Source organism: Nicotiana attenuata, unplaced genomic scaffold (assembly GCF_001879085.1).
Source record: "Nicotiana attenuata strain UT unplaced genomic scaffold, NIATTr2, whole genome shotgun sequence".
NCBI classification, from domain to species: Eukaryota; Viridiplantae; Streptophyta; class Magnoliopsida; order Solanales; family Solanaceae; genus Nicotiana; species Nicotiana attenuata.
The window spans coordinates 2,428-29,308 of record NW_017670607.1 but is presented as its reverse complement, the minus strand read 5'-3'; the positions used below and the strand labels follow the sequence as shown (position 1 = coordinate 29,308).

At 41.6% G+C, this 26,881-nt stretch overlaps 1 protein-coding gene across 1 annotated transcript; it reads right to left on the bottom strand.

Moving 5' to 3' along the window:
- Positions 1-179: 179 nt before the first annotated feature.
- Positions 180-7,135, bottom strand: LOC109241466 (pyrophosphate--fructose 6-phosphate 1-phosphotransferase subunit beta). The gene is made up of 16 exons (XM_019408206.1): positions 6,828-7,135; positions 4,533-4,694; positions 4,327-4,448; positions 4,146-4,199; positions 3,926-4,032; positions 3,703-3,808; positions 3,056-3,119; positions 2,857-2,945; positions 2,111-2,242; positions 1,796-1,966; positions 1,604-1,719; positions 1,380-1,491; positions 1,182-1,266; positions 1,044-1,088; positions 789-857; positions 180-611 (listed from the first exon to the last, which is right to left on the bottom strand). The coding sequence occupies exons 1-16, from the start codon at positions 7,024-7,026 to the stop codon at positions 535-537; spliced, it is 1,710 nt and encodes a 569-aa protein (XP_019263751.1). The 5' UTR covers positions 7,027-7,135; the 3' UTR covers positions 180-534.
- Between the last annotated feature and the right edge of the window lie 19,746 nt (positions 7,136-26,881).

Sequence of the window (26,881 nt, the reverse complement as noted above, 5' to 3'; positions counted from 1 at the left end):
AAATTCTTGATCCGAAAACAAATCAATTGACAGATGGAGATTATACTGTGAGCCTGCGACTCATCTACTTAATAACACTAATATTTTGTTTTCGTTTATCTTACAATTGCTCGAACTCTCTAAAAAAGGACACTGCAACTGTGTGGCATCCTAAAAAAACTGTTTTTGAGAATTTAACATGGATGCAATAGTATTTTTGAAGGATCTAAGCAACATAAATATTCAGAAAAAAAGAGATTTGCCCTCAAAGAACACATCTCAATTTCACAAGACCAATAAAACCTGACCCCCAAAGAAGAAGTTATATTATTCAAATTGCACACTAAATTGATATCTATAATCGAGCATATGTTAAATCAAAGATAAAAACAACTACCATGATAGGCTGTAAGTGCAAGCTACCAATTCTTTCTCAACTCAACCTGCATACCACAAAGATAATCGGCGGAGTAAAACTCAAACATAAGCGCTAATTGCTTATGTAAAAATAACCACAGTACAAGAACTAGAATTCACAATGATTCATATCTCCTCTTAAGCATCTATTCCCAACTCCAGAAGTAAAGTGTGGTTTAGTTTATTAGCCACTGGACCAACAAATTGAATGGGACCTGTAATCAAAACCACTAGAGATGGTGAGATAGAATGCTCCAGTTTTCCCTAAACTTGTGTAGTATTAGGTGCAGCAAGTTATTGATAATAATCACTAAATAATGCTTCATAAACTACATTCATAAAACCATAACAAAACCAGTTAAGCAAAAGTAAGGTTGTTACAAAGAATATACCTGGGTTAATGTATCGGTTGTTAAGAGCCCACTCTTCCCGCTTTGAAGCAAATTTCTTGAATGGAGCACCTGAGTTCATTCCAAATTAGTCTTCAACTTGGTTGCACATGAGTACAGTTGCATTCAGTAAGAGAAACAGTTTTGATAACTTTAGCATTGTAATAAAACAGAGTTATTAATTTCCCTGAGAAAGGAGGAAACAAATGAAGCACCAGGAAACGAATAGAAGTTCTATTATATCTGCCAAGTTCTAACCTTCAAGCTCCACCATAGCCTTCTTGATCACCGGCTTGAACTTGCCTGTAGAATTGAATGCATTTTCAACATTAAGAGGAAAATTTTGAAATGTTATATCGGGGTGAAAATTGATGAAGGGAAGAACAAGCATTGTACCATGTCTCCTCTCTACGTCCATCAATGCAGTGAGTGCTGTTCCACCAACGGTCCATTCTTCGACTGGAGCAGCCAAGTTGCCGACCTGATACAAGGATAATTAAGAGCAACTTCAATATAATAGCTGATGTGTGAATTACGGGATATTCTAAAATGAGTCGCATGGGTGCACAGTTAAATAGCACAAGAAGCACACACCGATGATATCAACCCTGTCTTCCCACTTTGCAGCAGCGCTCCTGCACCGTATCCCAACGCGTAACAGTATGTGGAATCAAAATTGGATGGCAAGCCACACCTTCCTTCATAACTGGGAAGTGGGACCAATTGTCAATCCTAAGACCTCATTTTGTATAGCCTTGATGTTCATGGCATGACGTAGACAGAAAGTAAAGCATTGAAATCACATACAGAAAGAGTACCCGAAAAAGTGGGATTGTCCTTTAAATTGAGCATTATATCCACCCTTCTGCTTCCTCTGACCCAATTCAGTTTCAACCATTTGAATAAGCATTTTCTCAGTTTCAATTTTAGCTACCTGCAGAAGTACCACTTATATTTTACCACATTGTGTAACACAGAGTAGAATGACTTTAACCATGATGAATAAATACCTGGACATTTCCGTGTGGATCTCTCTCAAGCAGCAGTTGTTCCTGAATTGCTAGGGGCAGCAACTCAAAAAGCTCAAGACACTGGGGAGTTAGCTTCTTTTTCCAAACACCAGCTTCATCCACGACATCATGAGCCAATATTTCGTTTAGTTCCGCAATGAGTTGCTGAATCTGCACAGCGCCACTAGAATGTCAGAACACATACGATCTGTTTCCAAAAGGTTTACAGTACAAGGAAATAGAATACTTTGACCAGGAAAAGTTAATGAAAAACTTCAATTTGATGAGATTAGGTTTGCTTATATGCTGTTTTACCTCAGGAATGAAATCTATAAGTCCTTCAGGAATGAGGATCACTCCATAGTTGTAACCTGACTCTGCGCGCTTGCAGATCACATCAGCAATGTAGTCCGTAACATTCTTAAGAGTCAGTTTCTTTGCAAATACCTGCCAAAATATGACAAGTTTGACATATAGCTGCTTTAAAAGTTTGTTAAACTAACACAATGTGATATAAGCATTGTATAACTACAAGTTAGTGATCGAAGATTTCTTCACTTTCTCAAGGATGCATGCCAAAACAATTAGACTGTATTGATTGGCTTCACGTGCACCTTAAATAACCTTAGTTCCTTTCAAAAAAAAAAAAAAGAACTGTGTTCCTTCCTCCTCCTTTCTTTTTAAACTTTGACACCTTGTGTTTGCATTAAAGTAACAAGAGTAGACCAAAAATAAGCCCCCCCCCCACCCCCAAACCCAACCTACCCGAAAACCAAGATCTTACTTACAATATTAGNCACCTCCCGAAAAAACCAGATCTTTACTTTACAATAATTAGCTTCAATTGTGCACTCTTGGATCGAGAATGTATTTGAAAGCAAAAAGTGTAAACTTTTACAAATCAGACCTAGTTAATTAAATTTACAACGTAGAGCAACACTTCCTATAAAGTGATGCCATTTTTATTCGAGATAAACAGTCATATTTTTCTTATTGACAAGAAACAAAGGTTTATATTTTCTCCAGCGACTTTGGTGTGGGTGTTAAATTAAGAAAGATACCTCTTCTCCAATCAAAGTAATGTTTGGATGAGTTTGCAAAGCACACTCTAGAGTAATGTGTGAAGCAGCACGCCCCATGAGCCGCACAACTGTTACGAGTTAAGGGACAATGTTAAGATATTTGAGATGTATGCAAAAGCAAATAGAGATAAATGAGCAGACAATGCTATTTTCTGCACGGGGTTACTAGTGAACTCACAATGATAGTATTTTCCTGTTGATCGAGCATCTATCATGACATTTCCAATCATTTCTGCATATATCTGTAGATTACAATTGGATTTAGTACATGTGAACCTTCACAGGATAAAACGTGACTATAAGATAATGCAATATTAGGTTTAAAACTTCGAGCAGAATAATGAGGAAATCAGACTATATGGAACATTATTGCTTAAACAAATTCAAAAAAGGTAGCATTTAGAAACAAAGTGCTGAAGTTTTTCAAAATTCCTAGTACTGAGCTTGTTATGCAATGAGAAAATTGTTCTTCAAAGAGAAACCGATCTTCTGTTGGCCAACCAAAATCAAATATATATATAACAAATATGAGGGAAATGGTCATGCCAACCACCAGAAGAAAAGCATCAGGTACATGCCCAACAGCAAGGTTTCAGTTAGCAAGTATATTGTGTTTAAGAGTCTAATATTCTTTTTTTAAAGAGTCTAGTACATATAAATTAGTCTACGTGACAGTACAACTAAGACTAGTTGATAGTAAGACTGAATTCTGAAATATTAACGTCATAGTCCAGATCACATTCCATGCAGCTTCACTTTCTCTACTTTGTTAGGCCTTCCTTTAATACAGATGGAAAGAAAAAGTTGCTACTCAGAAAGAATTACCTTGCATGCCGTATCAAAGCCAAAACTCGTGGGAACCTCTTTGGATTTCAAGTCACCATCTATGGTTTTTGGGCATCCAATGACCCGAGTTTTCAAATTTTTACTTCTGAAAAACACAACTACTTATTTAGCCACAGCAATAGGACTGATTAAAACATAAAAGTATGATCATTTCACCAGCTAAATTTTTATTTTTCATTTTATTTTTGGGCACAAATGTTACCTGAAGTTCTCAGCGAGAAGACAAGCATTTGTATTGGAGTCATCTCCACCAATTACGACAAGCCCATCTAAGTCGAGCTTCTTTGCTGTTTCTTCAGCTTCCTTAAACTGAAATAATGATATGATGGAATTGGTCATCGACTAAAATACTTGTCGATGTGTAATATTCATAGCAAGATAGATCATAGAAGGTGCAGAAAATCATAGAATCTGGTAAGTACCTGCTCTGGAGTCTCAATCTTGTCCCTGCCACTGCAGATCATATCAAATCCACCCTGGAAGAAAGAATGTGAACTCTTACTGACTTACTGTTACTCCTGAATAATGTGACCGATGTAACTGCGAAAAGGATTGAAGTTCTAGAATGTCTTGTTAGCAGAAAAAAGTTACGAGGAAACATACCTGATTTCTGTATGGGTAAATATACTCTGGGGTCAACACCACATACTTGCACTTCATGATCCCAGCTGGTCCACCCCTGAATCCATACAATGTGCTTCCCTTGCAATGAGTCTGCAAGAAATCTACCAACCGCATATACAAAATTGATTAAAAACGAAAAATCCGCAAGAATTAAACAGACATAAATTTCTTTACAGTGATCTAACCAAATATTCCTGAAATAACATTATGCCCTCCGGGAGCTTGACCTCCAGATAACACCACCCCAATTTTCAAACTCTGATTCATCGCAACATCCCCAGAATCATCGGGCACCAATGATACAGATGGTTGTCCGAATAGGGAAGGAAAAAGCTTTCCAATCTCCTCTGCAATAACCAAATCATACTCAAATTTGTCATACACACCACTTTCACATTCGACAAGCCAAAAAGTATACAGAGTCCTCCGATAGCTCTCAGTTATAAATCAATAATAAATCTAATGGGAAGTGTAAAGGATTGACACTAATCGCAAAACATTTACAAAAATATCAAATATTTGACATTAATAATTCATTGTACACCATTTAAGCTGACCACAAAAAGTCATAAACAACATCATGCTCCCAAAGAAGGCTCCATAAAGCTTATTCAGTGAAAGGGTGCAGAAAGACTTGCAACATTAAACTTCTAGCTTTATAATTTATAAACTTCCTAAATCCAACTTTTTCAAGATTCGCTCCTCCTTAGTTGGCGTTTGCATAGTATTTGGTTGAAGTTGAAAAGGGAGTATTTGGAAGTTGAAGTAATGTTTGGGCATGCAGTTGAAAATTGCAATGGAAACCATTACTTGACTTGAAATACTTCTCAAACCAATATTTTGGATAATTCTGAAATTCAATAGTTGGAAACATTGTTGGTTAAACTACTAGTATTTTTGTTTCTTCCACAAACTGAGAAATCCCCAAGGGCCGGTGACGCACGGTTCAAAACTCACGCAGCCATGCAATGAGCACAGAGCGAACTATTCTTTCACCTTTTACTGAAGTTCAGTATTTGAAATACTGAAATGAAATTTGAAGCTCACACAGGCCCTTAATAATCTTAAACTATGTATTCAACTCCCAAACACAACGCAAGGATCCAACATGATGCTAAGTTCTTGATCTCTCAAAAATTGAACAACATGTTCGCTTTAATCCAATCTAGTTAGGGTCGTCTATATGAGTCCTCTATATCCATCCTATTCTATTTAGACCCATACGTCCTAATAATCGTATGTTATGCATTTTTTCATCTCTAAGACACGCAAAGTATTATGTATATGTATTATTCAAATAAAGGTGCAAACTTTTCAGTTTAACAACTGATGAATCAATTATACAGACAAGAGATCATACAGTACATCATAGTAACTTGATCTATGACACAAATACTGCAACTCAAGAATTTACACTGCCAGATGTGTAGAGATCCCATGCTTTTTGCAGAAAAAAGACATACTGCAACTCAAGAATTTACACTGCCAGATATGTAGAGATCCCATGCTTTTTGCAGAAAAAAGACATACTTTCAGTTTTTTTATAAGATAAGTGAAGATAAAGACACAAACTTTCAGTATAATAACTGATGAATTGAACTCAAAGACTACAGATCACACAAAACACCATAGTAACTCCCTCTATCAAGGAAAAACATTGTTTCCCAGGAATATACAGTTTAAGAAAAATACAGAACAGTACCGTAACATGATGAATTGCAGTAAAAACATGGTTATTCAATAATACACAGGAAAAACAGAATATGAAACTGTATATAACTTAACCTTCTCTTTTTATGAAGTAAAAGATATTATTAAAATATGCAAAGTAGAGCACTGTGCAGGTGCTAATACAAAAGAGAGCTTGCTAGCCCTGTTACAAATAATCCTATGCTAAGGATAGGGAGCTAACAAAATCCAAGAACAACAAGATAAAGGCGCAAACTTCCAGTTGAATAACTGAAGATTCAAACAAAAAGACAACAGATCATGCAAATCAAATAACACAAAATCAATGTAACCAACGAACATACAGTTAAAACAACGGCAGAACATTACAGTAACTTGATCTACTACAATACAAGCAAAACAGAACAGTAAATTGATCTTATTACAGTAAAAAACATTGTTACCCAATAATATACAACTAAACGAATGCAGAACTCTACAGTAACTTGATCTATTACGATTAAAGATTGTAAACTAAAAGTATGCAGATAAAAAAAAAGAATGCAGAACAAAGCGACAAGATAGAGACTAATTAAATAATAAAAGAATGCAGAACAGCACACTAACGTGATCTATTACAGTAAAAAATACTGTTACCCAAGAACATACACTCTAAAAAGAATGTAGAACAGTACAGTAACTTGATCTAAAAATATACAGTCAAAACGAATGCAGAACAGTACAGTAACTTGATTTATTAAGGTAAAGAGAACTTGATCTATAACTGTAAAAAAAAGATGTAAAAAGATTACCGGGGTGGCCGGCGGCGGAAGAAGGAGGGCCATCAACGACTTTGAAAGGACTACCGAGGACAGAAGGGAGAGGGAGAGGGTGATCTAAACGGCTATTTTGAACTTCACTATAAACGGAAGCATAACGGCCGGTACCCTGAGACTTGACGGAAGAAGCTAAATCCCCGTTGGAAAGTAAAGAAATAGTGGCGGCGGCCATTGATTTCGCCGGAAAAAAAATTAGAAGAGTTGTTGTTGGGGTTAGGGAGTGAGCAGTAGTGAAGAAGTTGAGAGGCAAATATCAGATCTTTCGGAGCTTCCTATTTTATTGCTCTTCTGTCCCTATTTGAACTGCTAAAGGGCAAAATTGTCCTTGGAAACTCCGTCCGATGAGTAGGACAGGGGTATTTTAGTATATTGGCTTATAATACTCACGTGCCAAGCATGCGATTTTGTTAGGGATTACCAAACCAAGTACTCTATTAGTACATTTTATTTTCCTTTTTTCAGTTTTTTTTTTTTAGGTAGAGATGGTTGGTGGAAAGATGAAAAAGCATATTCCGCTATTTTGTGATTTTATATTCCATTTTTTAATTTACTTTTCTTCTGTCGAATGGGGTGAGGGGTTGCTACCTTGGTGGATTCGAGCAATAATGAATTGTAATTTTGACCACAAGGGTGTGTACAGATGATTGAAATCTCTTTTTCTTACCTTCTTATTGAACTTGCTCGATAAGAATCACATTTTTGTTAATTACGCTATATTTTCCTTAATTATGTATTGGATATCCCGAAGCAATTAGTTTTTCCTTAATAAATTTCTAAAAATTTAAACATTATGATGTGGTATTTACACTATTAACTTTTTCAAACATAGTAATATATGTTTTCCAACTTCATTTCTAAGGGTAATACATAACAGAAAAATTTTACCTCCTATAGCAAAGGTTAACACCTTATTTATTTTAAATAAATACCATTGGTCCCGATAAACCCCAATTTAATGCTTCGTCTCCCCCAATAATGCCTACGCCTTCAACTCGTTCTAAAAAAATAGGATTCCGGGTAATAAGTTTTTGATACTCAGCAACCCCTGTTAAAAAATAATCGCAAAAATCCAAACATTTATCTATCCAGCCATAGGGTAGATCGGCAGCCACCCCCCCTCCCCCGATACGAAAATAGATACCTTTTAATGTTTATAGCAAAATATCTAATTTTGGTTACCTCCTAATCCTAAGCCACTAAATACGATATTCAGTTATACTATTTCCTTTCTCTCTCTACTTTGATACATGCCATTCTCTTCCCCCATTCCTAAAAACACGATGCTCAATCTCAAAATTCCTCTCACCCACATCACCTACCATTAGTCAAAATCCCCACACTCTCTCCTCCCTCCTGCACTTTCAGACGACCCTTCAGATCTTCAAACTATTAGGCCTACCATTGACAACATAACTGAATTGCTCATCAATAAGAGAACAAGAATCGGGTTTGTACAAAGGATAAGACTCATTTGTAACCCAATTCCTATCAAAGAAATCACAATTCAACAAAGACTTAACCAAATCTTTATCTCATTTCTTCACTGACACATCTAAATTTGTCCTATTTCTCTGCTTCTTCACCAAAGAAGAAGTAAAAAATTTCTTCACTTCCTTCTCTATAACTCCCTTTTCTCCATTCCCATTTGCAATTTTGTCCCAAGAAGAGGATTTTTGTGCTGAATTTTCAGTCTGATTCACATTAACTGGAGACTTTGTAGCCTCAATTGTGCTCTGATTTGCCTTCAAAATCCAAACTTTATCATCAAATTTTTTACTTTGAGTCTGATTCACATGAGGGAAGGGAGGTCCAAAACACATAAACAGAGAGAAAAAGAGAGAGGACGCAGTAGATTTCGAGCCATATGAAGATTCAACTTCATTATTATTTAGTAAATAGATGAAGAATCAGAGTCAAAATTAAAACTTGGAGACAGTAAATTTTGAGCTAGAGGAAGACAATATGAGGGACGAAGATCTGCTGGGTTTATGGTTTTTGCGATGAAAAGAGTTGCTGGTTCTTGGTTTTTACGCTGTATTTTCATGTATTTCATTGTATTCATTGTCTTTTTTTTCATTGTAATTCAATATATCTCGCTATATTTCATGTATTTCATTGTATTCATTGTCTTTTTTTCCATTGTATTTCAATGTATCCCGCTGTATTCTATGTATTTCGTTGTATTCACTGTCTCGCTATATTCCATGAATGTATTCATATGTTTTTTTAATTAATATAATTTATGTATTCAGATGTATTATATAATTTCTCTGAAGATTGCTATGTTTTTGGGGTATTTTTCGGTTGAGAATCTTTTTTATAACTTGAAATACAAAGTTTGTGTGTTATAATTGAGTTTGTTTAGTTATATTAGGAGTCTATTATGTTAATTGATTCACTTTCCGTTTAAAAACACTATAATCCCCTGTTTCACGCCGTGAATACAGTCGAATACAGTCGAATGCAATAATCTGTCCAGCTGTAATCCCATGTTTCACGCCATGAATACAGTCGAATATGCTCGAATACAATAACTGATTAGCTGGACTTCCCTTAATACATCTAATACATCTTATAACAACAGAAAACGTATCTACAATCCATAATATAGCAAATGATATCTATGGGTAGCTAATTACCACTAAAAAATAGTGCTTTATGAAAATTTCTCAAAAATTAACTATGCATTGAAAAGACTGGAAACATCCTCTCCCGAACAGATTCTACTCGCTGCAATTTCAACATTCTAATATTTCTATCTTCATACTATGAGCCCAAACCATCTTATTTCTTGATAATCTAGAAATTTCAAGTGATACATCGTTCGGAATTTGATAAAATAAGTTGTCTTTTTATTCTTTTTATTAAAATATTATTTTTTCTATTTGTAACAGTATTTAAACCCATGTGTCTAACCTCACATAACGTGTTATACTCTTACCACTAGACCAAGCCTTATCTTATTCTTGGTCCACTCTTTTTATGGATACTAGCTTATCGAAGAAAATCGACATACAAAGTGTTGGCCTAAGTAAGTTTGTTTTGATGATTGACAAAGGAACACGCGCATGAACCAGGTCCATACATAGTGTACACAGACACGGGCAGATTCAAGTACAAGGTATGTACGTGAAAGAGATAAGCTTAAGTGGTTATATCTGATATCTCCTGAACGAAAAGATTGCATAATTGATAAGGAGCATGACTCCTTACTCGAAGAGAACTCTATCCTAGATAAGGGAAGAGTTGGAAGTTGAAGATAACTATAACTCTTACACCAAGGAAGAGTATAGCATTAGAACTGTCACGACCCAAACCGATGGGCCGCAACGGGCACCCGGTACCTTACTCAACCGAGTACCTACGTAACGTATCTTTCGTATCATACTATCATAGGTAAGTGAGACAGAGGGACTGTCGTGAGATAAGTACAATAAAACATGGGAAATACTCGACTTGGACGACCCAACATGTAATCCAAACTTATACATATGACGTACGGGCCTATAAGACCAAAATAATCACTCCTACACTGAACATAGGCCGACAAGGCCATACAATCTTTCATATACATGACATATGTCTACAAGCCTCTAAGAGTAGATAAATACCATAAAGGTCGGGACAGTGCCCCGCCATACCAAACAATACGCGTCTAAATCATACTGACCAAACAAGCAACTCCGGAGCGAATGGAGCGCACCAACATCTTCCGCTGAGCTGATAACCTACTTGGAGAGCTCTCGACCTATATATCGGGACCTGGGAGCATGAAATGCAGCGTCCCCAGGCAAAAGGGACGTCAGTACAAATAATGTACCGAGTATGTAAGGAATGAAAATCAGTAAACAATAAACATGAGAGAAACATGGAGTAAAAGACTCAACATGTATATCTGAATAGATCTGCGAATCATTTTATATTATAATGTCATGCATATGCGTATAAATGTCATACCATGCATGGGTATATGCATTCATAACATCATCAAGTCTCTGAGGGCATCCCATCATATCATCTCGACCACTGTGGGCAAATCATCAACGTATACCAGCTGATCAGGTGGTGCTGCGTATATAACGTCATAATATTTTCCCATATCCCATATACATATAATATACGCGTATATAACGCCATCTGGTCATGGGTCAATGTACACGTATAAATGAATGCAATGCATGAGAAGTGCGTTAATAAAATCTCTCAGAATGTCATAAGACCATTATGTCTTTGAGTAATATCATGAAGTAAACTTTTTCAACTTACGTATTTTCTAAGACCCATGAACAGAAGACGTAATAATAAGATACATGGAAATTCAAGAACATAGGCACCTGTAATACTTCTATGAATAGAGTCATTTATGGAAGTTGTGCATTTGCTTGTTTCGTTTGTATTGTATAGATCATGCCAAAAGAAAAGAAAGAATATCCTTAACATACCTTAATTGCTCATAAGAACTCGAGAAGATCATAAATGAATATTCAAACTTGGATCATATTCAAAATAATTATCCTCAAGGTGTTGGCATGAATTCCAAAAGAATTATCCTTAACTAAGCTTGAACGTTGGCTAATTCCTTCTCCATACCAAATCAAGGGTGTTGAACGTTATCATAGCTTTGCCAAGAATGAGAGTACACCAAATGAAGTCAAAATGGTTGAACGTTATCATAGCTTTGCCAAGAATGAGATACACCAAATGAAGCAAAAAAGGTTACAATTCTTCTAAGTATGTGTTTGAATGGGTGTGGGATTACTTCTGGTGGTGGCTTAGCCACGTAACTTTAGTTGCCACCTTTCAATTTAATTTATGAGTCACTTAGTTTGATTTGTGTTGCTGCCACGTTGATGTTTATCCATTCCCAACCAATTAACTACTAACACCTTAATTAATTGTTGATTTCCCACTAAAATAAATAATTACCCGATTATCCACACAATTAAGAATTATCTCAAATTAGTTAAAATATTACTCATTTTTAACACACCTTATACATCTTATTATCATGGTCATGTGGTACTTTGTATGGCATTAGTCCATAAATACGGAGTGTTCTAGCTTAGACCATATTTTATCCCGAATGTCAAACTTCGACGAAACTCATTTTCTTCGATTCGCTTACCCTCTCACCTTCATGAATTTACTTATCACTTGTTTGAAATAGCATTATACTTATAATCTCAAGATAATCTCATTTGATGAACAGTGTGTTCCGGCCTTATCTTGACTCATTTGTCATAGTTTTCATTGATGATATTCTGGTATATTCGCGTAGTCAGGAGGAGCACGCGGAGCATTTGAGGGTTGTGTTGCAGAGATTGAGGGAGGAGAAGCTTTACGCAAAATCCTCCAAGTGTGAGTTTTCGCTCAGTTCAGTGGCATTCTTGGGACACGTGGTGTCAAGTGAGGGTATTCAGGTTGATCCAAAGAAGATAGAGGCGGTTCAGAGTTGGCCCAGACCGTCCTCAGCCACAGAAATTCACAACTTTCTTGGTTTGGCACGCTATTATCGCCGGTTTGTTCGGGGATTCTCATCTATCGCATCGCCCTTGACCAAGCTGACTCAGAAGGGTGCTTCATTCATATGGTCGGACGAGTGTGAGGAGAGCTTTTAAAAGCTCAAGATAGCCTTGACCGCAGCTCCAGTAATCGTTTTGCCATCAGCTTCAGGTTCATATACCGTATATTGTGATGCTTCGAGAGTAGGGATTGGTTGTGTGTTGATGCAGGAGGGTAGAGTTATTGGTTATGCTTCTCTTCAGTTGAAGCCCCATGAGAAGAACTACCCCGTTCATGATTAGGAGTTGGCTTCCATAGTTCACGCGTTGAAGATTTGGAGGCATTATTTGTATGGCGTATCTTGTGAGGTGTTCACCGATCATCGCAGTCTTCAGCATTTGTTCAAGCAAAAGGATCTTAACTTGAGGCAGCGGAGATGGTTGGAACTGCTTAAGGATTATGACATCACTATATTGTACCATCCGGGGAAGGCCAATGTGGTGGACGATGCTTTGAGCCGAAAGGCAGTGAGTATGGGGAGTTTGGCATATATTCCAGTTGGGGAGAGACCTCTTGCGGTTGATGTTCAGGCTTTGGCCAATCGGTTCGTGAGGTTGGATATTTCGGAGCCCAGTCGGGTATTGGCTTGTGTGATTTCTCGGTCTTCCCTATATGAGCGCATCAGAGAGCGCCAGTATGATGATCCACACTTGCTTGTCCTCAAGGACAGATTTCAGCATGATGATGCCAGAGATATGACTATTGGAGATGATGGGATATTGAGGATGCAGGGCCGGATTTGTGTGCCCAATGTAGATGGGCTTCGGGAGTTAATTTTGGAAGAGGCCCATAGCTCGCGGTATTCTATTCATCCAGGAGCCGCGAAGATGTATCAGGATCTGAGACAGCATTATTGGTGGAGAAGAATGAAGAAAGATATAGTGGGATTTGTAGCTCGGTGTCTCAATTGTCAGCAGGTGAAATATGAGCATCAGAGACCGGGTGGCTTGCTTCAGCAGATGGATATTCCCGAGTGGAAGTGGGAGCGGATCACCATGGACTTTGTAGTTGGGCTTCCACGGACTTTGAAGAAGTTCGATGCTATTTGGGTGATTGTGGATAGGCTGACCAAGTCCGCGCACTTCATTCCTATCTGTACTACTCATTCTTCAGAGCGGTTAGTAGAGATATATATCCGGGAGATTGTTCGGTTGCATGGTGTCCCAGTTTCCATCATTTCAGACCGGGGCACTCAATTTACTTCCCAGTTTTGGAAGTCTGTCAGGCGGGAGTTAGGTACTCAGGTGGAGTTGAGCACAGCTTTTCACCCTCAGACGGACGGGCAGTCCAACCGCACTATTCAGATACTGGAGGATATGCTACGCACTTGCGTGATTGATTTCGGAGGGTCATGGGATCAGTTTCTATCACTTGCAGAGTTTGCTTATAACAACAGCTACCAGTCGAGTATTCAGATGGCTCCATATGAGGCTTTGTACGGGGGGCAGTATAGATCTCCAGTTGGTTGGTTCGAGCCCGGTGAGGCTAGGCTATTGGGGACAGATTTGGTGCAGGATGCCTTGGATAAGGTGAAGGTGATTCAGGAGAGACTTCGTACAGCGCAGTCGAGGCAAAAGAGTTATGCTGACAGGAAGGTTCGAGATGTGTCCTACATGGTTGGTGAGAAGGTTCTGTTGAAGGTTTTTCCCACGAAGGGGGTTATGAGATTTGGAAAGAAAGGGAAGTTGAGTCCGCGGTTCATTGGGCCTTTTGAGGTACTTCGCAGGATTGGGGAGGTGGCTTATGAGCTTGCCTTGCCACCTAGCTTGTCGAGTGTGCATCCGGTGTTCCATGTTTCTATGCTCCGGAAGTATATTGGAGATTCGTCTCATGTTCTGGATTTCAGCACGGTTCGTTGGAGGGTGATTTGACTTATGATGTGGAGCCAGCAGCTATTTTGGAGCGTCAAGTTCGGAAGTTGAGATCAAAAGATATAGCTTCGGTGAAAGTACAATGGAGAGGTCGGCCCGTGGAGGAGGCTACCTGGGAGACCGAGCGAGAGATGCGGAGCAGATATCCCCACCTGTTTGAGGCTTCAGGTATGTTTCTTGACTTGTTCGAGGACGAATGTTTGTTTAAGTTGGGGAGGATGTGACGACCCGGCCAGTCGTCTCATGAGTTACTGCTCCGTTTTCCTCCATTTCTACTTCTTATTATTTTGTTTATCCGTGTTTTATGGTATTGGGTTGGTCGGATTGAATCCGGAATGATTTTGGTGAAGTTTGAGACACTTAGTCTCTTTTAAGAAGGCTTAAGTTGGAAAAGTCAACCGGATGTTGACTTATGTGTTAGAGGGCTCGGATGGGAGTTCCTATTGTTCAGTTAGCTTCGGGAGGTGATTTGAGATTTATGAGTGTGATCAGAATGGGTTTTGGAGGTTTGGAGAAGATTGAGGCTTGAATTGGCGAAGTTGATATTTTGGCAATTTCCGGTTGGTAGGCGAGATTTTGATATAGGGGTCGGAATGGAATTCCGAGAGTTGCAGTAGCTTCGTTGTGTCATTTGGGATGTGTGTGCAAAATTTTAGGTTATTCGGACGTGATTTGGTTGGGTTTTGATCAAAAGCGAAATTTGGAAGATTTTAGAAACTTAGGATTGAATCCGAGGTGTTTTGGTTGATTTGATGTTGTTTGAAGTGTTTTGATGATTGGAACAAGTTTGAATGAGGTATTAGGATATGTTTGTGCTTTTGGTTGAGGTCCCGGGGGCCTCGGGGTGATTTCGGGTGGTTAACGGAGAAGTTGAGATGTTATTGCAGCTGTTGAAATTGCTGCTTCTGGTGTTTTCGAACCTGCGAGTTGGGGACCGCAGGTGCGGCGCCGCACGTGCGTAAGGGGATCCACAGAAGCGGATTTGAGAGGAAGAGTCAGGAATCGCAGATGCGGTAGTTGGACCGAACCTGCGGAGTCGCAGGTGCGGAGAGTTGATCGCAGATACGAATTTGGCCTATTAAGTGATTTCCGCAGAAGCGGAGGTAAGACCGCATATGCGGTACCGCAGAAGCGGCGATTGTGCCGCAAATGCGGAACAACTGGACAAAAGAATTAAAAAGAGTCCTTCGCGAATTTTGGGTTATTTCACTATTTTTTACTTCGGCTTGGGAGCTTTTTGGACAATTTGGAAGAGGGATTTCAAGGGAACTTCATTAAGGTAAGGATTTTGGACCTAAAACTTGTTCCTATGCTATTATTTCATGGATTAGAGCTAGAATTTGTGGAAATTAAGGGTGAAAAATTGGGGAAGCTAGGGTTTAGGATTGGAGACCTATGATTGAGGTTTTGATGGGCCATTTGAGGTCGGATTTCCGAGTTTTTGGTATGTATGAACTCGTGGGAAGATAAGGAATCTATTGGTGTCAAAATTTTCAAATTTCGAGATGCGGGCCTGGGGGTCGGGTTTTGGTAATTTCGGGATTTGTGTTAATTATTGATTGTTTTCGCTTGGGCTTCGTTCCCTTAGCCTATTTTACGTCCTCGTTCTGATTTTGGATAGATTCGACGCGAGTGGAGGCCGATTCGAGGGGTAAAGGCATCGCGAGCTAGAAATTTGACCGGTTCGAGGTGAGTAATGATTCTAAATGATGTTATGAGGGTTTGAAACTCCGGATTGCACATCGTAGTGCTATATTGAGGTGAGGCACACGCTTGATGACGAGCGTAGGGTCGTACACTATTAGGGATTGTGACTTGGTCCGCCCCGATTGATATTTTACCGCGTATTTGACTGAAATCTATTTGCTATCATCAGTATTTGGGCGGAATGCCATACTTGGGCTTCGTGCTAACTATTTGAACCCTTCGGGGGATTTTATTGATATTTCCTCACTGTTTTGACTTTATACTTGAACTCAGTCATGTTATTTTCCACTGCTTTTATACTCAGCTATGTTTACTCCCTTTTAATACTTAAATTATATTTTAAATGATGTTTTGGGCTGAGAAATACTGTTTTACTACTGCCCGAGGGGCTTGTGAGCATTTTTGACTGAGTAAGTCCGAGGGCCTATGTTGTGAGGAAACACTTATATTGATTTGAGGCCGAGGGCCTGAGATATGTACGCCACGAGGTGGCTTGATTGATATGAGGCCGAGGGCCTAGTGATGACGCCACGAGATGGCTTGATATTGCGCTTGGGCCGTAAGGGGCCCCTCCAGGAGTCTGCACACCCCCAGTGAGCGCGGGTCCCCAGTATGATGTGAGATTGAGCCCCAGGGGCTGGTATGGTTCTGAGATATTGCCCGAGGGGCGGAGTTGTTGATACTGTGCCCGAGGGGCAAACTTCTATGTGTTCATTATTCCTTAATTGCTTGTCATTTTCCTGCTTTCCTATTGAAAAAGGATATCTATTTATCTCTTGACTGATTTACTGTTTTCAAATGGTTTTACTGCTTTATTATAGTTTGCCCTGTGCCTTACGTGATTTCTCACTTTCAGTCTTTATTTATATTTAATACTCACTGAGTTGGAGTACTCACTTTACTCCCTGCACCCTGTGTGCAGATTCAGGCGTAGCTGGTTCCGCTTCCGAGTGATGATCCTTCCAGCTTCAGGCGGACATTCGGAGTTCACGAGGTAGCTGCTTGGCGTCCGCAGTCCCGTGTTCCTCCTCCTTTACATTTCTATCTTGTATCAGATAGTTGTACTAGTTTACAGACTTAGCAGACTTGTGTTATAACTATTAGATGCTCATGACTAGTGACACCCCGGTTAGGGCTGTGTTTGGGTTGTACTTCCGTATTATTATGATATTATCTGCTACTTAATACTATTAAATCATGTTTTAGCCTGTTTTCTTGATGTTTAGCTGTTTAGCTTCGAATTTGGGAATAGTTGGCTGGCCTTGTCTTCACGAGAGGTGCCATCACGACCGGGTCCGGAAATAGGGTCGTGACAGTTGGTATTAGAGCCTAGGTTACATAGGTCTCACGAGTCATGAGCAGGTTTAGTAGAGTCTCGCGGATCTGTATGGAGACGTCTGTATTTATCCTCGAGAGGCTGCAGAACCTTTAGGAAACTTCATATTCTTGAAATTCTTGTCGTAGGAATTTATTGATCCGAGTACTAAACTTCTGTTATTCTATTCTCTCACAGATGGTGAGGACGCGCGCTACCGGACAGGGTGGACGACCACCAGTACCACCAACCGGGGCCACTAGAGGCCGAGGACGCAGCCGTGGTCGTGGTAAAGGCAGAGCAGCGAGGGCAGCACCTGCAGATCCACCAGCTGCCCCAGTTCAGGACCAGGTCCCAGCTGTGGACACTCCAGCAGCACCAGCTTAGGCACCAACTGTGCCTATTGTGATTTCGGGTCTTAAGGAGGCCTTGGCTCAGATATTATCAGTTTGCATTGGCCTACCTCAGGTGGTTTCAGCCACTACAGCCGCTGCTACTTCTCAAGCCGGGAGAGGCAGCCAGACTTCCGCCGCCTGCACACCTGAGCAGGTCGTGCAGGGACTTCAGACGCCGGGGGAACACCAAGCTCAGCCGGTTGCCACTGCTCAGGACTATGTAGTTCCTGCCATGCTAGAGGATGAGCAGCGTAGGTTGGAGAGATTTGGTAGACTTCAGCCTCCGACCTTCAGTGGAGCAGAGGGCGAGGATGCCCGGGGCTTTTTGGACAAGTGTCAGAGGATGCTTCGTACAGCCGGTATTCTGGAGACCAGCGGGGTCGTTTTCACTACCTATCAGTTTTCAGGACCTGCTTTTACTTGGTGGGAGGATTTTGAGAGGCGTAGGCCTGTTGGTGCATCACCCCTTTCCTGGCAGCAGTTCTCCGTTCTCTTTCTGGAGAAGTATGTGTCGCAGTCTCGCAGAGAGGAGCTGCGTAGACAGTTTGAGTGGTTGTGTCAGGGGGAGATGACCGTGTCACAGTATGAGTTGAGGTTCTCTGAGTTGGCTCGTCATGCCATCTGGTTGGTCCCGACAGATAGAGAGAGGATCAGGAGGTTTGTCGATGGTCTTACTTATCAGCTTCGTATTCTCATGACCAGGGAGAGGGTGACTGGTGCTACATTCGAGGAGGTTGTGGATATCGCCCAGGAGATTGAGTCTGTTCGTCGCCAGGAGCGAGAGGAGAGGGAGGCCAAGAGGCCTCGAGGATCTGGTAGCTACAGTGGTGCTCCTTCGAGGGGCCAGTTTCAGCACGGTAGAGGCCGACAGTTCCGACATGGTCAGTCAGATCGCCCAGGTTATCGTGGGGCGTCATCGGGTCATGGTTCTCACAGTTCACATCAGGGCCATTCTTCACTTAGTGCCCTTCCAGCTCAGAGCTCATCCCGTGCTCCATCAGTCCAGGGCTCTTCTATGCCGAGTGCATCTGCTAGTCACTCCGGTGCGAGGGGTCCCCATCAGTCCCCTTCTCCAACACCTGGGAGTTGTTACGAGTGTGGAGAGATGGGCCACATGTGGAGGCAGTGTCCCAGTCGTGTTGCTAGTTCATCCCAGCAGAGGAGCCAGTCATCAGCTTCAGCGCTAGTCGCTCCACCACCACCCGCCCAGCTAGCTAGGGGTGGGGGCCAGTTAGCTAGGGGTCGCCCCAGAGGGGGAGGTCGATCAAGGGGCGGTCAGGCCCATTTCTATGCTCTTCCAGACAGACCCGATGCTATCCCTTCAGATGCTGTTATTACACGTATTGTTTCAGTCTGCCACAAAGATGCCTCTGTATTATTTGATCCCGGTTCCACCTCATCATGCTTTGCTCGCGATTTGGGTATGCCCCGTGAGTTTCTTGCTTTACCTGTTCATGTATCTACCCCGGTGGGCGATACTGTTATTGTAGACCGTGTGTACTGTCGTGTGTGGTGACTATTGGGGGTCTAGAGACCCAAGTGGATCTTTTATTATTGAGTATGGTGGATTTCGATGTTATTCTAGCATAGATTGGCTATCTCCGTGTCGCGCTATCCTGGACTGTCATGCTAAGACAGTCACATTGGCTATACTGGGTGTGCCACGAATCGAGTGGCGAGGTGTGACTGATTATGTTCCTAGCAGAGTGATCTCTTTCTTGAAGGCCCAGCGTATGGTTGGGAAGGGTTGTCTCTCGTATCTAGCCTTTGTGAGGGATGTCGGAGCTGAGACTCCCAGCATTGATTCTGTCCCAGTTGTGAGGGATTTCCCTGATGTATTTCCTGCAGACCTGCCGGGCATGCCACCGGACAGGGACATTGATTTTGGTATTGACCTGGTGCCGGGCACTCAGCCCATTTCTATTCCGCCGTATCGTATGGCACCAGCGGAGTTGAAGGAGTTAAAGGAGCAGCTTCAGGAACTCCTTGATAAGGGGTTCATTCGGCCTAGTGTGTCGCCTTGGGGCGCGCCAGTTCTGTTCGTGAAGAAAAAGGATGGCACTATGAGAATGTGCATTGATTATAGGCAATTGAACAAGGTAACAATTAAGAACAAGTATCCTTTGCCTCGCATTGATGATTTATTCGACCAGCTTCAGGGAGCGAGGGTGTTCTCCAAGATTGATCTCCGTTCGGGTTATCACCAGTTGAAGATCAGGGATTCGGATATTCTTAAGACGGCCTTCAGGACCAGATATGGTCACTATGAGTTCCTGGTTATGTCTTTTGGGCTGACCAATGCCCCAGCAGCGTTCATGCATTTGATGAACAGCGTGTTCCGGCCTTATCTTGACTCATTTGTCATAGTTTTCATTGATGATATTCTGGTATATTCGCGTAGTCAGGAGGAGCACGCAGAGCATTTGAGGTTTGTTTTACTGAGATTGAGGGAGGAGAAGCTTTACACAAAATTCTCCAAGTGTGAGCTTTGGCTCAGTTCAGTGGCATTCTTGGGACACGTGGTGTCCAGTGAGCGTATTCAGGTTGATCCAAAGAAGATAGAGGCAATTCAGAGTTGACCCAGACCGTCCTCAACCACAAAGATTCGCAGCTTTCTTGGTTTGGCAGGCTATTATCGCCGATTTGTTCAGGGATTCTCATCTATCGCATCGCCCTCGACCAAGTTGACTCAGAAGGGTGCTTCATTTGTATGGTCGGACGACTGTGAGGAGAGCTTTGAGAAGCTCAAGACAACCTTGACCATCACTCCAGTATTGGTTTTGCCATCAGCTTCAGGTTCATATACCGTGTATTGTGATGCTTCGAGAGTAAGGATTGGTTGTGTGTTGATGCATGAGGGTAGAGTTATTGCTTATGCTTCTCGTCAGTTGAAGCCCCATGAGAAGAACTACCCCGTTCATGACTTGGAGTTGGCTGCCATAGTTCACGCGTTGAAGATTTGGAGGCATTATTTGTATGGCGTATCTTGTGAGGTGTTCACCGATCATCGCAGTCTTCAGCATTTGTTCAAGCAAAAGGATCTTAATTTGAGGCAGCGGAAATGGTTGGAGTTACTTAAGGATTATGACATCACTATACTGTACCATCCGGGAAAGGCCAATGTGGTGGCCGATGCTTTGAGCCGAAAGGCAGTGAGTTTGGGGAGTTTGGCATATATTCCAGTTGGGGAGAGACCTCTTGCAGTTGATGTTCAGGCTTTGACCAATCGGTTCATGAGGTTGGATATTTTGGAGCCTAGTCGGGTATTGGCTTGTGTGGTTTCTCGGTCTTCCCTATATGAGCGCATCAGAGAGCGCCAGTATGATGATCCACACTTGCTTGTCCTTAGGGACAGAGTTTAGCATGATGATGCCAGAGACGTGACTATTGGAGATGATGAGGGGTTGAGGATGCAGGGTCGGATTTGTGTGCCCAATGTAGATAGGATTCGGGAGTTGATTCTGGAGGAGGCCCATAGCTCGCAGTATTCTATTCATCCAGGAGCCGCGAAGATGTATCAGGATCTGAGACAGTATTATTGGTGGAGAAGAATGAAGAATGATATTGTGGGATTTGTAGCTCGGTGTCTCAATTGTCAGCAGGTGAAATATGAGCATCAGAGACCGGGTGGGTTGCTTTAGCGGATGGATATTCCCGAGTGGAAGTGGGAGCGGATCACCATGGACTTTGTTGTTGGACTTCCACGGACTTTGAAGAAGTTCGATGCTATTTGGGTGATTGTGGATCGGTTGACCAAGTCTGCGCACTTCATTGCTATCTGTACTACTTATTCTTCAGAGCGGTTAGCAGAGATATATATCCGGGAGATTGTTCGGTTGCATGGTGTCCCAGTTTCTATCATTTTAGATCAGGGCACTCAGTTTACTTCCCAGCTTTGGAAGTCTGTCCAGCGGGAGTTAGGTACTCAGGTGGAGTTAAGCGTAACTTTTCACCCTCATACGGACGGGCAGTCCGAGCGCACTATTCAGATATTGGAGGATATGCTACGCGCTTGCGTTATTGATTTCGGAGGGTCATGGGATCAGTTCCTACCACTTACAGAGTTTGCTTATAACAACAGCTACCAGTCGAGCATTCAGATGGATCCATATGAGGCTTTGTATGGGAGGCGGTGTGGATCTCCAGTTGGTTGGTTCGAGCCCGGTGAGGCTAGGCTATTGGGGATAGATTTGGTGCAGGATACCTTAGATAAGGTGAAGGTGATTCAGGAAAGACTTCGTACAACGCAGTCGAGGCAAAAGAGTTATGCTGAGATGAAGGTTCGAGATGTGTCCTACATGGTTGGTGAGAAGGTTCTGTTGAAGGTTTCTCCCACGAAGGGTGTTATGAGATTTGGAAAGAAAGGGAAGTTGAGTTTGCGGTTCATTGGGCCTTTTGAGGTACTTCGGAGAATTGGAGAGGTGGATTATGAGCTTGCCTTGCCACCCAGCTTGTCGAGTGTGCACCCGGTGTTCCATGTTTCTATGCTCCGGAAGTATATGGGAGATCCGTTTCATGTTCTGGATTTCAGCACAGTCCAGTTGGAGGGTGATTTGACTTATGATGTGGAGCCAACAGCTATTTTGGAGCGTCAGATTCGGAAGTTGAGATCAAAAGATATAGCTTCGGTGAAAGTGCAGTGGAGAGGTTGGCCCGTGGAGGAGGCTACCTCGGAGACCGAGTGAGAGATGCGGAGCAGATATCCCCACCTGTTTGAGGCTTCAGGATGTTTCTTAACTCGTTCGAGGACGAATGTTTGTTTAAGTTGGGGAGGATGTGATGACCCGGCCAGTCATCTCATGAGTTACCGCTCCGTTTCCCCCATTTCTGCTTCTTTATGTTTTGTTTATCCGTGTTTTGAGGTATTGGGTTGGTCGGATTGAATCCGGATTGGTTTTGGTGAAGTTTGAGACACTTAGTCTCTTTTAAGAAGGCTTAAATTGGAAAAGTCAATCGGATGTTGACTTATTTGTTAGAGGGCTCGGATGTGAGTTTCGATGGTTTGGTTAGCTTCGGGAGGTGATTTGGGACTTAGGAGTGGTGATCAGAATGGGTTTTGGAGGTTTGGAGAAGATTTAGGCTTGAATTGGCGAAGCTGATATTTTAGCGATTTTTGGTTGGCAGGCGAGATTTTGAAATATGGCTCGAAATGGAATTCCGAGAGTTGCAGTAGCTTCGTTGTGTCATTTGGATGGGTGTGCAAAATTTCAGGTTATTCAGACGTGTTTTGGTTGGGTTTTTGATCAAAAGCGGAATTTGGAAGTTTTTAGAAACTTAGGCTTGAATCCGAGGTGTTTTGGTTGATTTGATGTTGTTTGAAGTGTTTTGATGATTGCAACAAGTTTGAATAAGGTATTAAGATATGTTTGTGCTTTTGGTTGAGGTCTCGGAGGCCTCAGGGTGATTTCGGGTGGTTAACGGAGAGGTTGAGGTGTTATTGCAGCTGCTGAGATTGCTGCTTCTGGTGTTTTCGCACCTGCGATTTGGGGGCCGCAGGTGCGGCACCGTACGTGCGGAAGAGGAGCCGCAGAAGCGGAATGCTGAGGACTTACCAGGAACCGCAGATGCGGTGTTGGACCGCACCTGCGGAGTCGCAGGTGCGGATGGCTTATCGCAGATGCGATTTTGGGCTTTTAAGTGAATTTAGCAGAAGCGGAGGATTTAACCGCAAATGCGGTTGGAGTGCCACAGATGCGGAAAGGACTGGGCAGAACATATAAGTTATTTCATTTTTGCGAATTTGAGCTATTTCACCATTTTTGACTTCGGCCTTGGAGCTTTTTGAGCGATTTGGAAGAGGGATTTCAAGGGAACTTCATAGAGGTAAGGATTTTGGACCTAAAACTCGAACCTATGCTATTATTTCATGGATTAGAGCTAGAATTTATGGAAATTAAGGGTGAAATTTGGGCAAGCTAGGGTTTAGGATTGGAGACCTATGATTGATGATTTAATGGACCATTTGAGGTCGAATTTCTGAACTTTTGGTATGTATGAACTCGTGGGAGGATAAGGAATCTATTGGTGTAAAAATTATCGAATTTCGAGACGTGGTCCCGTGGGTCGAGTTTTGGTAACTTCGGGATTTGTGCTAATTATTGACTATTTTTGCTTGGGCTTCGTTCCCTTAGCATATTTTGACGTCCTCGTTCTGATTTTGCATAGATTCGACGCGCGTGGAGGCCGATTCGAGGGGCAAAGGCATCGCGAGCTAGAGATTTAGCCGATTCGAGGTGAGTAATGATTGTAAATGATGTTCTACGGGTTTGAAACCCCGGATCGCACATCGTAGTGCTATATTGAGGTGAGGCACACGCTTGATGACGAGCGTGGGGCCGTGCTCTAGTGGGGATTGTGACTTGGTCCGTCCCGCTTGACGATTTTTATCGCGTATTTGATTGAAAACTATTTGCTATCATCATTATTTGGGCTGAATGCCATATTTGGGCCTAGTGCCAATTATTTGAACCTTCGGGGCTTTTCATTGATATTTCCTCACTGTATTGACTTTACACTTGAACTCAGTCATGTATTTTCCACTGTTTTCATATTCAGCCATGTTTACTCAGTTTAAGACTTAAATGATGTTTGGGCTGAGAACACTGTTTTACTATTGCCCGAGGGGCTCGAAAGGATTTTTGACTGAGTAAGGCCGAGGGCGTATGTTGTGAGGAAACACTGATACTGATTTGAGACCGAGGGCCTGAGATATGTACGCCACGAGGTGGCTTTATTGATATGAGGCCGAGGGCCTAGTTTTGATGCCACAAGATGTCTTGTTATTGCGCTTGGGCCGTAAGGGGCCCCTCCAGGAGTCAGCACACCCCTAGTGAGCGCGGGTACCCATTGTGATGTGAGATTTAGCCCGAGGGGCTGGTATTGTTCTGAGATGTTGCCCGAGGGGCGGATTTGTTGATACTGTGCCCGAGCGGCGAACTTACATTTGTTTACTTTACCTTAACTGTCTGTAATTACCTGTTTATTGTTGTAAAAGGATTTTACTTGACTTTTCACTAGTTTACTGCTTTTAAATGGTTTTACTGCTTCATTATTGAATGCCTTGTGCTTTACGTGTTTTCTTACTTTCAGTCGTTATTTACATTTGTTACTCACTGAGTTGGAGTACTCACTTTACTCCCTGCACCCTGAGTGCAGATTCAGGCGTAGCTGGTCCTGCTCCCGAGTGCTGATTCATTCCAGCTTCAGGCGGATCTCGAGGTGTTTTTAGGTAGCTGTTGGCGTTCGCAGCCCGGAGCTCCTCCTTACCTCTTTCTTTTTATGTCCTTAGTTCAGTACTAAACTCTGTAGTTACATTTGAGTATTCAGTGTTGTTAGATGCTCGTGACTTGTGACACCCCGGTTAGGGCTGTGTTGGGTTGTACTTCCGCATTTTATTGATATTATCCGCTACTTGATATTATTAAATCATGTTTTAGACTGCGTTATGTTGTTCAACTGTTTAAAAAGGTAAATTGGGTTTAATTAGGTGACCTTGTCTTCACGAGAGGCGCCATCACGATCGGGTTCGGGTAATAGGGTTGTGACAAAAACCAAAAGTCACTAGCCGATGACCTTTAATGTATGGAGTGTGTGAAGAAAAAGAAAAAAAAAAGAAAGAAAAATTGCAAGAAAGAAAAATTGATAGTGAAAGTATGTACAAAAATACACACCTCCAATTCTTAATAATTTGTGCTAATGGGAGTATAGAAGTGCTTAATGTAAGTAGGACTATGTTGCATATGGGTTGTGGCAAGTGAATTGGTTGAGAAGAATATGTCCTTGAATTGTGAATGTGTGTATTAAAGTGCTTAGGAGGGTTAGTCACTATTTATAAATGTATCATATCCGTCCCTTAGCCTACATTACAACCTTAAAGTCATAATTGATCCTTGATTTGGCTAGCTTAAATTAGTAGAGATATACACTACGGGCAAGCTTATGGTACGACCACGGGACGTATATGAATTGTTTGTGAGAGTGAGCGAATTTGGTTCAATTGTGTGATGTCCTTAATCTATATTCAAAAGCATATTTGAATGTGTGGAATAGTATATATTCACTCTTTCATTTGTTGGTAAGGGCACATGATCGCATGAATGATTGTTGATGTTGTAAATTTTCTTGTTGGGTGAGTGCGTGAATTGGGGGTGCTTAGTGGTTACAAGTCGGCTTTTGAGGTTGGGTTGTGATAAATAGGTTGTTGGAATTGATTGAATTGAGATGTTATACTTGGGCATGCTTAAATGGGAAGAATGTGAAATTTTGTATGTTCATGCTTGTGTGCCGGTATTGATCATAGTCAAGGGTAGAGTGTATGATTAAAAGTTGAATTGCTCCTCTATGTTGAGACTTGTACGTAATTGGGGTTTATTTGATAGTCCAATTGCTCGAGGACGAGCAAGAGTCTAAGTGTGGGGTGTTGATGTTTAGCTTAAAAGTATATATATTTATATGTATATCGCCTCATGTTTTACTTTTGTTTCGTGGATTTAGGATGTAAAATGTGTTGATTTATATTAATTTGAGGTATTTTTATGTGTAGGAATGATCCGGGAGCAATTGGGGGCGAAATGTGCGAAATTAGAGCCAAAACAGACGAAAACGTGAAAATTGAAAATTGCAGCGCCACAGGCAGCGCCTAGCCCTACCTGTGGCGCCAGAGTCAGTAGCAAAAATTCAACAGCGCCATTGAGGGCACCTGGCGTTGGGCAGGGCGCCGGTGGCGTGAATCTTGTCCAAATTTGCCCGGGACACGGTTATTTCGGCCCTAGATCTACCCAACACGTATAAAAACAAGACTAAACTTATTTGTGAAGGGGGACACCACTTATGAGGGAAAACACACACAAGAAACATCCGGGAGCAAGAACATCTCAGATTTCTTCATCTTTTCTTAGTATTTTCAATTATCCAAAACTTATGCAATTGTATGCCATTATCATGAGAGGCTAAAAATCCATAGTTCTGGGGTTGTGATTTAGCCATGAATATTGTTGTTTAACGTTGACTTAAACTTGATTACAATTCACTAATATATGGTTGTTTCTTCAATTCTGTGATTAATTGCTTGATTGTCTGGCCAGTAGTTAGGTTCTATTTACTATCTATGCTATGCTTGGGAAAGCCGTGTTTAGATTAGAGAATAATTGAAGAGAGAACGATCTTAACTCTTGGGGG

Bases quoted from the DNA above. Each gene is read 5' to 3' on its own strand.
- LOC109241466 (XM_019408206.1), bottom strand. From the start codon at position 7,026: ATGGCCGCCGCCACTATTTCTTTACTTTCCAACGGGGATTTAGCTTCT. The intron at 1,720-1,795 runs GTATTTATTCAT...GTACTTCTGCAG, and splicing joins ATCCACACGGAAATGTCCAG to GTAGCTAAAATTGAAACTGA. The intron at 1,089-1,181 runs GTACAATGCTTG...TCAATTCTACAG, and splicing joins GGACGTAGAGAGGAGACATG to GCAAGTTCAAGCCGGTGATC.